The sequence below is a fragment of the Lissotriton vulgaris genome, chromosome 2_1, assembly GCF_964263255.1.
Source record: "Lissotriton vulgaris chromosome 2_1, aLisVul1.2, whole genome shotgun sequence".
NCBI classification, from domain to species: domain Eukaryota; kingdom Metazoa; phylum Chordata; class Amphibia; order Caudata; family Salamandridae; genus Lissotriton; species Lissotriton vulgaris.
In genome coordinates, this window is record NC_141687.1 from 356,295,317 (window position 1) to 356,305,828 (window position 10,512).

At 51.0% G+C, this 10,512-nt stretch overlaps 1 protein-coding gene across 1 annotated transcript in view; it reads right to left on the reverse strand.

The window, feature by feature from the left end:
• TRAF4 (TNF receptor associated factor 4) overlaps nt 1-7,826 on the reverse strand; it is a 78,987-nt gene extending 71,161 nt beyond the window's left edge. Inside the window, exon 1 of the mRNA XM_086955145.1 lies at nt 7,026-7,826. Coding sequence (XP_086811271.1) covers nt 7,026-7,168 — 143 coding nt within the window. The 5' untranslated portion in view covers nt 7,169-7,826. The remainder of the gene's footprint in view (nt 1-7,025) is intronic.
• Nucleotides 7,827-10,512: the final 2,686 nt, after the last annotated feature.

The window sequence follows — 10,512 nt, forward strand, 5'->3', positions numbered from 1 at the left end:
GCACGATGCTAAGTCAGTGCACAGCTTACTAGCAACTGAAGTATTAGAGGGAGGATGCCAAAGAGAGAAGCAAGGCACAGTGGAACCATAGAATACATTGCCTATGATTGCAGATAGCCACTGATTAATGATTGCTATTATTGTTCATGGTCGTTTTTCCTTTCTCCTTGTAAATACCCCCAGCAGAAACTTGTACATATTACTTATTGTTACACTCTCTAATTGTTTCGCTCACAATAACACTTGGGACACTTTGCACTTTTTGTTTGAATACTATGTGTACAATGTGTATATAACTGTTGAAGTAACTGTTTTGCAATACAAAGAACTTGTTATAAACTGGTATAAGTGTGCCTTGCTTCTCTCTTTGGCATCCTCCCTCTAATACTTCAGTTGCTAGTAAGCGGTGTACTGACTTAGCATCGTACATTTACTATGCCACAGGAACCATTGTTTTCTGGATAAACGCATTGCCCTGGATCCTTTGTGAGTAGGGTCCCCTTGTTCTCCTTTTCGCACCCTATAGAAAAGCACAAGAAAGGAGAGTGCTGATAAGACATCCAGGGCAGTGGCATAACAAAACATACGCCCGCCCCCTGCAATATATGTTATGTTAAAATGTATTGTAGAGAGCACGTACACCAATTGGTTTCTTGTCGCTGATTCTAGGATATGCCAGGCCCTGTTGGTTTATCTTATGCTTGAGTTTCAGTCATCACCTTGGGTAATAGCCATGTCTTGAGGAGCCTTCGGAATCTCAAAATGTCAGATGGAAGGGGAGTTCCAGAATCTGGGTGCTATAGTGCAAACCCGCATCCACCTTGTCGCTTCAGTTTGTAGGAGGGTGTGACCATAAGATTCTTGTGGGAAGAGCGTAGGTTGCAGGTGGGTATATGCCTTTGAATAAGGCTAGAGATGAATGTTGGGCTTGCGCCGTGTAAGGCCTTGAAGATAAGGCAACCAACTGTGAATGCTGATCGGTGTGGGATGGGGAGCCAATGTAGCTTCCTCGTGAGAGGGGAGACGTGTTGCCATCTGGGCTGCTGGAAGATCAATCTACCTGCCTGGTTCTGCACCAAATGCAGTCTTTTAGTGAGATATAATGGTATGCCCAAATATAGAGAATTGGCAGTCTATATGTGATATGGCCATGGCTAAGACAACCTGTATCAGTGCTTCTCTAGTAAGGAGTCTACTGATATTCCATATCTTTCTTAACTGAAGGAAGCAGGTCGAGGTAACCGATCCGATCTGGGTTTCCATGGTAAGGTCGCTGTTAATAATAACCCAGGGGCTCTTGGATGAAGGGGATGGCCTGGGGGGGAGAGCCAAACTCAGCTATCCAAAAATGGGAGCTTCATGGGTTCTTAGCGCCCCCTATCAGAATACGTTTGGTCTTGCCCGGATTGAGCTTTAAGCCTTTCAGGGGGGGCCCTATACAAAGCCAGCTCTATTCTGCAGACACTTCACCTAATGACCTTCAGTAAGTCTTAAACTAATTATTTTAAATACAGTTTTCCTTTAATGTGGATGATGTGTGAGAGTCTATATTGGACATTTTGAAAAGAAATTACGTGTTTATGTTACATGTAACATCCATAAAAAAATGTTTTAGATCAAAACAGGACCTCACATATGAGAAATGAGAGGGCGTCACAGAGATTCTTTGCAGTAATATTAGTGAGCTGCTGCTGTGTTAAATATTGAAAACACAAGTCACTATCCTTGAATATTAGTTGTAAATGTAACATCTGGAGGCGTGTGCCTGTGCCCTGTCAGTGCACCTGGCTAAAGAGGGCATGAAAAAAGCTTAAATTGGATCATAAATTCAAAGCTGGTTTGAACAGCCCCCCAACATTTTTAAGATGTCCCTGGCTATTATACTGCCCACAGCTGCCTGTACTACTATAGTGGACAACGCAGTATCACACTCACTGTCACAGCGAAAAGCTCACGGAGCACCGGAGAGGAGCTGGCCTCACCACTCCGCTCTGTAAGCATGTGTCCTATCATCGTAGCCACTGTTGCCTCTATGGAAGAAGTCACCACTGCAACAGCAGCCCTGAGAACCGAGTGAAGGCGTCCTGCTCGGTCCCTCGGGCACTGCGAATATATCTTGCCACACGCCGTTTCCTCAGTACCACATCCAGCCCGACACAGAACACAAGCCCTTTTATTTGAAGCAAGATGTGAGCTGTGGGAGCGTTGTAGCCCACAATTCACCTATGCATGCCACAGTGCATGGTATACGCCACTAGCCCACGGTGTATACATCCGCAGTCCCCACCGGGTACACCAGCTAGTCATGCATCAACACAAGCTGCCCATACTGAGCAAACATCTGGAGCCACAAGGAGATGATGGACGGAGCACTGAGACTATTCAAACACTCACCCCCAGTCACAGATCTGGGTTGAATCCATCATCGTTCTTTAGCTCACTATGCTGCCCCAGTTCAGACCCAGCCATATGCAAATCAGTCTGGACTGTTCCTCATGGGCACAGTCCAGACCGAAATGCCAAGCCAGGTCTTCCCTTGACCGGAAACAAGCATCCTGGGACCAGTTTCAGGGTAACACCAGGCTAGCTTGAATCCAATGGCAAAGTGAGCAAGGGACCCACGACTGGGCATACCCTGCCAACTTAGGGCGAACAAAGCAAAACACAAGGAGACTATGAATAGAGCGCTGAAACTTTTTCGTTTTGGTGGCTGTGTCTGAACTGGTAGGATGGTGGATTCAACCCAGATCTCTTGACCGTCCATCAGCATCTTGTTCTTGCTTTAAACGTCTGCAGCGCCATTTGCCGGTGCACACTCCTGGCCCAGACAGCATGTCTGGCACACCCTGTACGCACAGTAGTTAAACACAGCACACTACCGGATGACACTGAAAGCACTGCTGGCATTCACTGTGTGCATACCAGGCCACGTTGTATGCACTGTTGTTAAACACTGCGTATGCTACCAGCTCACACTGAATTCATTGCAATCGCTGTGTACACTCCTGGTCCGCGCCGCTGAGAATCAATGTGTACACACGTCGTCCGGTGGACTCCCTATGCGCCCTTGTGAACTCGGTGTAAGGTCCTAGCATGCACTGCTGGTAAAAACCGTAAACCCATTGCCCTCTCTGTATCCCACTGGTAAACACTGCTGGGAACACCAAAGCCCGACAACGTGTGTGCTGCCACTAAACATTGTGTACACTCCTGGCTGGCACTGTGACAAACGCTGCATGCACGCCCTGTCCCTTCTAATTACCGCCTGTGACAAAGTAGGCCCAGAAATGACCCCAGGTGCAAACACAAGCCAAAAGAAAGCGATGAAAGACACCAGGAAAGGGAAACAAAGAAGGGGAAGGAGGGCTGACTTGAGTCAATACGGAAGCCGGCTAGGCAGGGAGGGGGCGGAGAAATATTCACTGAACGACATTAATATTTGAATACCCTGGGCCGAGAGCAGCCACGTCAGATGCAAATCCTCCAGATGACGGCTCATTTAAAGCAGACGCTGGCCCTCACCTGTCAAACACCCCCTTAGGGCCCATTGAACATCTGGCGGGGAGAGGGTCTCGGGGCTTTGCAGGATAACAGAGCATGGTCGGGTTTGCAGGGGTCCGAGGGCACTGCAGGAACACCATACTATGGGAGAGATCCCCGGGACAGCCGGTGTGGAGGTGGGGGCGTCGGGCAGGCCGCGGTGCAAAGCTGGTAGTGTTGGCTCGGGCAGCTCAGCATGAGGCATCAGCGGGGAGAGGCGGTGCCCGGGACACGGGTTGGGCAAGCAGCTGAGTCAGCCCGCCGCGCCTCCAGCCTCCGCCGGCGGAGCCCCGGGCAGCAACAGCCTAGCTGAGTCCCGGGGACTCTCGCTGGCGCTTTCTCCCGATCCGGACTCACAACAAATTTATAGCACTAAGCATTGGTTTCCGTGAAACTGAAGCAGTTACACAGCATCTGTACAACTGCACAAAGTTGTAGCGAAGCCTCCATAAGTACATCAAACATCATCAAAATGACATGTAACATCGCAGACATGTAATGTGCAGAGTTCCGCCGACCCAGGCAACTCCGTCCTGCTTTGGGGGTACGCTTTGGTTCGACGGTAATTTTACAAGTGGAAATCGGGGGGGGGGCGGGGGGGGTTGCTGGCAACAGGTGAGAGATGCTCCGTCAAGCGCGAACCCTCCCTCAAACATGTCACACACGGAAGTCATGTCAGCGTCTTGTGGAGCAAAGTCCATCGGGCAGCGGTGACACGGACCAATGCGCCTCAAAGCACTCATGCTTGGCGCTGCAGCAGATTGAGGGACTTTGGAGGAGAGAGCTGTCCAGATGTAGAGGATTAAAAAACTTCCTTGGAGTAACTTTACGAAACTGACAAGGCGGACGAGAAGAGGGCACCAGAGGTCAATACAGCCAAAGGGGGCAGGTACAAAGAGTCGCAAATGAATCTAGTAAGGGCACGGTGTTAGGTGAAGGTTTAAAGGGCACCCTTCTGAAGAGGGTCACCGGGCCTGTCACGTCTGATTGCCTGGCAGTGGGGTGTGTATGGGGGAGGGGAGAGACGTTTGGAAAAACAGTGAAGTACAAGCAACTGGAAATGTGAGCTTATGGTACACAAACCGCCCATTTCACTGCTGTTCCTTCTCCTATGGACCGCAGTCAGCAACACCCCCCTCCCACATACACACTTCCCAACTATGAAATGTGCTATGAAATGTTCGCAGGATTGCGACCAACACTACAAAACTTCTAAACACTCTAATGTTACACCCCACCCGTCTCTCCCTGGCCTGGTGGTTGTTGCCCGTGACTAGGGCAGTGTAAAGTTAAGTGCGGGCGGTGCAGAATAAGAAGGGGGGCATGACCCCCGCATATTTCACAGGTGTATTCAGTGGCCTCTACACCGCAGGGAGCTGCGTTACGCCCTCCGACCGGGGGTTGGGACCACAGACCATGCCCCAAGTACAGCCGACGTTCGATACCGCGAGAGCGCACGTGCCTGTCCCTTGGAGCGATCGACAATGGCAGCGCCCCTTGAAAATAAAACAACACTTTGTTTACATCGCAAAAAAGGCAATGAATGGAGAGAAAAAACAGTTATTTCTCTCTATGTATTCCATGTACAGATCTGGAAGTCACATAGAAAAGATGTCAGTTCTGGAGGCCCATCTGAAGCGCTGTGACCAGCACTGGAGACCACACCTGTTGATTCTGCAACGAAAACGGTGTGTCCCGTTCTGAAGGCCCCCCACCCCTACAAGTGTCCAGCCCTGGAACACCGTATCCAATGCTGGCTTGCTGTGCACAGACCAGGAGGACTGAACCTACCCCCCTCTGGGTCATATCTGCCAGAGGGCGGCCAGCCCCAACCCAACATTATACACAGTTCCTGGAGGCCACGCAGGTTAAGGGCGTAAACAGTAACATGACTATTGCACCGACGAGAGGGTCAAAACAAGAAACGTGTGCGCCGAGGCAAAAACCTGCATAGAGTAGAGGGGGGCTGTAGTAACAGATAATATTACACTAAGAGGCATCGGATGAAGTGCAGCACACAGCAAATGAGGACAACAACTGTGGACCACTGACACGTACCCGAACATTAAGCCAACTGTCTCGAGAGCGCAGTCCCGAGTACTTCCCCATCCCAAGTTTCACAGCAGAGCCGCCCCTCCCCCACCGAGACAAATGAGTAGCTTACTAATGCGTTAATGATCGGCAAATTGCTGCTCTCAATGTACAATGTGGCCTGTGTCTCCCCGCGCCCCCACCCCCGCTCACATCCTGTCCCGGGACTGTCATCTGAAAGCAATTGTGCTCCACTGTACTGTGCTCCCGAGAGCTGCGCGGCTCGGACACAGCTGCGGCCGGCCCCCGGGCTGCATAATGGAATGCAGATGGCCGGGTCGAGGCGCATCGGCTGAGCTGTACAGTGGACGCAAGACTGGAATATCCAGGCAGGGCACCAGGAAGTCAGGATTAAGGTGCATAGGCAGAGCGCTATACGTGGAATCTATAATGGAATAAACCGAGGCCCTCTGTGGCAGGGTCGAGGGTCTATGCTGGGGCATTCGAATGACGCGGCAGAGCAGACAAGAGGTGGGGGCACAGGCAGATCTGTGTTTAGTCTCCAGTATCTAGAAAAGGGTGCTTGTGGGCAAGATCGGGGTGCACAGTGCACTGGAGCGCGATGTCTGGTCACCAGTTGCAATTTGACGGCGAAGGGGCCTGTAGGCACGGTGTGTGTGGCCAGCACTGCGTTAGAGGGTGTATAGTGGGGGAAGAGGGTCGCTGCAAACGTGACTGAGGTACATTATTACCCGAGCTGAGTGTAGTCTCCAGTGCTTTTAGGAAGGAGCGCTGTGATCGGTGATTGGTTGAGCTGCGTATGGATACAGCTCTGGAATAAAGACGATGCAGGATACAAAAGAGGCGCACCGGCGGAGCTGTGCGTGATCTCCAGAAGAAACACAAACACCCAAGTGGGGAAAGGGAGATGTTGGGGTGCACTTATATAAAGAATTGGGGGTGAGTATCGAGAGAGGACTAGCACGCCTGTCTCTATTCTGAAGTGAGGGCGATTTGTTAAACTATTCCATACATTGTCAAGAGTGGTGGGATATATGCCTAGAATGCAACATAGCGCGTTGGTGGCAGTTTGAAGGGCACCAGGAATGGTTTTGTTGTAACCGCCCCCCCCCCCCCCCCCCGGAGCTGCTCTATGCCATGCAACACGTGCAGAGACATCTCTGCACCGCCCCACCATGCCCACATGATTGAGTTGTCCGAGTGCACGGGGGCTGGTGCAACCATGTCCCTGCAGCCCTGACGATGCCCCTGCAGCCCTGGCGGTGCACCTGCGCCGAAAGCCTATCGATGCTGAGTTAGCAGGGTATCAAGAGCCCCTCCCCAGATCCTGCAGGGCCCCCACCCCTCTATGACCGTCGGGGCACGTTGCCGCACTTGCCCTGGCTTGCCCTCCACCACCTGTGAAACAGGGAACAGGAACGGAGGGCTCTCACCTGAGGAACTCCTGCAGGCAGGTGTCGCAGAAGCGGTGCCCACAGGTCGACACCTGCACGGGCTCGCGCATGGCCTTGGTGCACAGCGGGCACAGTAGCCGCCGCTTCGGCTTCTCCAGGAACTTGTAGTCATAGCCGGGCATCTTGGGGGCGCCGGGTCCGACACGGGGGGAGTCCTGCAGAGTTCGCTTCCAGTCCTTTTGTCCCTGGGCTCCCTCTGCCCGGGTCCTTGACTCTCTCCCAGCCCCGGGTCCGTGCCTCTCTCCCAGCCCCTGGTTGAGGGTCTCTTCCTGATTCAGGGGTCTCTCGCCTGGACCCGCAGCTGCTCCCGGTCCTTGACTCTCTCGCAGCCCCCGGGTCCGTGCCTCTCTCCCAGCCCCGGGTTGAGGGTCTCTTCCTGATTCAGGGGTCTCTCGCCTGGACCCGCAGCTGCTCCCGGTGCACTGCCCTTGTTTCGGGCTCTGCTCTGCCTTCTTGTAGAGGGGCTCTCTCCACCGCCCCGGTCTCCTGCACCCCTCCTTGCCCCGGAGAGACCCCCCGGCCCCAGCCCGCCCGTCTCAGGGCTCCCTCTTGTTCTCAGGGCTGAGTCCTGACCCTCCGGCTGCAGGCGCTCTCTGCTCAGGGGGTGCGTCCTTCGGATGGGGGCCCTCTCCGGCTCTGTGCACAGGGTCTCCCGGCTCTGTGCACAGGGCCCTCCTCTGTCGGGGTGTCACTGGCAGCCCTCGGTCCCCTCCTCCTCTGCTCCGCCCCCCCTGCACACAGCCTTCGCCGGCTCCAGCGCTCAGACTGAGCTCCCGGCCCTGCCCGGCTGCTGGAGGAGACTCAGGACAGGAGCTGGTCCCGCCCCCTGGCGGACACCGGGCGGAGCGCCGGGTCCTAGCGCCCGCCGCTCCCTTTGTCTGAATGGAGGGAAGAGGCTGGCAAAGCACGAATCCCCAGTGATGAATGATGTCATACCCATGAATTTATATTCGCATAATTCATGGGTATAACGTATGATTTACTGATTACAACCAATGGAGGAGTTGCATTATTTATTAATGCACCTTAAATAAATATTCGTGACGTATACGATTATGTCATCGAGGTTTTTTTGTGACATTTAGAAACTATTTGGTTTAATAGCATCACAAAGCACATGTATGTATATATATATATATATATATAATAGCTAACGAGTCACAAGCCGTGCGTTCAATTACATAATTGTGACGTTTGGTAAATACTTTTGCTATTGTTAATTGGGTTTTCTTGAGTTGTGCAATAACAGCTCCTCTTCTTTACATTGCAAATACCCACAGAAGGTTCTCGGTAGGCGCTATAATAAGGCGATATCACCTATTTTCAATGGCAGCCCTTTAAGGGTTTGTCAGTGAAGCAGAGCGCGGACGCGGTAGTAACACTATGTCCTCAGGAGGTTTGGGGAGGTCAAGGGTTCTGACTAATATATTTCGTAAACGCATTTCACTTGATGTACATACATGACCTTTAATGTAAGGCGCTCTGAATAGGGTTTTGTATTAGATTATAGTGCTAGGAAAGAGGGGTGTAGAGCAGAAGCGTTGCTATACAGGAGGGTGCAGTGGCACGGTGACTAGAAGGGCGAGAAAGCTTCTGTGTATAATTGTGACTCTGTTTTAACACTTTACAGGACGCTGATGTGGCCATTAAACTTTGTTTAAAAAATGGGAGGGGGACATGGGGCTGGATCTAAGTCCAGTGACTCGTGCTCCTGAAATCTAGAATTATTGCTTGGGGAGTCACAGTTCCTAAGAAGAGGTGGGTTTTCTGCATCAGATAGTCCTTATGTTCGTTCAGTTCTGTGTTGATTTCCGAGACCATTGATGGCAGGCCCTCGGGTCGCACTCGGCTGACAGGAGCTTGTTATCCTGGCCTGCGCTTACCTATTCATTGCACCCTCTTTGAATAGAACAGCCTCCTGTCCGCACAGTGCGACCTGAGGTCTTGCCATCAATGGTCAACCATATATGTGTATCTACCCATGGAGCTACCACAAGCCCAGTGTGGTCTTTTTCTGCACCTTTTGAAGCTCATATGACAACCTCTGAGACGCTTATAGAGAAATGTACTGTGACACCCCTTTATGATCATGCCCTCAATTCAGCTTTTTAACAAGATGTTTTTATATGATTGTTCCTCTGCCTAGAATGCTGTCACAACATTTTTACCACATAAAGCCCACACCTACCACCCGGCAACAGCATTACTGGATGAGAACAGTAGTTGGCTATATTACAAGCACACGGTCGACCCATGGGGGTCCGCAGCTACACACAGAGCTAATAACAAATCATTGGCTCACGCTTGACTATATGTTCTCTGTTTCTCTTGTCTTTTTCTTTTGTCGTTCTAGGTCGAATCAATCTACAACCACTAAGAGTGGCACTACAACAATCAAGTAGACCACTACACTGCACTAATATTCACCTCACTGTCTATCGTGGTCCTGAAGAAGCGCATAGAATCTCCCCCTGAAACCACTACACTGCGTGAAACATGTCGACCTTTTCCATGTCCAGAATGGGCAAGACACCTGCCTAGCTTCTGAGGGCCATTATCAACCTCGAGCAGCAAAACCTTTTTTTTTTTACAAATGACAGAGGGTTTTTTACTTATTAAAACCTACTACCCCCTCCTTTCTGTTATCTTTTAACAATGCATTGGACACCACTCCAACTCAGACCCACACACACCTTTATGGCCTAATCATTTAAAAGATCTTCGAAAAAGTGACCCTTCAGGGGACCTGTAGAGCATTGCAGCACGGCCCGATGAGGAGCATCGCCCATTGATGAAGCATGACATCCTTCGGAGTGTGTGAGGGGACCAAGACAAGGACACACGGTAAACAACCTTTACAACAAAACTTTTACAACGCACTACCATTACGATGCAACTTTTACAACGCAAACCATTACAACGCATTGCTCTGGGAGGTGCTCTAGGATAGGGAATAGGTTTAATTTACTATCCAACACCTTCCCTACTATCCACGGGGACTGGAGTTGGAATAGTAAATTAAACTATTCACTATCCGGCGCCCCAAAGCACTATGCGTTGTAAAGGCATGTGTTGTAAAAACTGCGTTGTAAAGGCATGCGTGGTAAAAGCATGCGTTGTAACGTCATACATCCGGACACACTGTCCCCTGTCACTACCTTAAGATAACTACATCTTCTCCCTCTTCTACCACCTCTTCTTAGGAACTCTGACTCCCCCTAGCAATAATTCTATCATTAAACCTTGTTTGCATTAAGGTCCATGGTACCATTGCTACGCCTCTGAGATTGATTAATGAGTGGGGGGGGGCATGGGAAGATGAGTGCAGTGTACCCCAATGTCAGCCCAGCTTATCCCCCAAAGACGCCCTCCCCTCCCGCCTACTTCTTACACCAGAAAGTAACAGCAATGCCTTGGACAGGAGGTGGAATCATGCGAGGGATTTCAGTTCTATGGCCTGTGATAT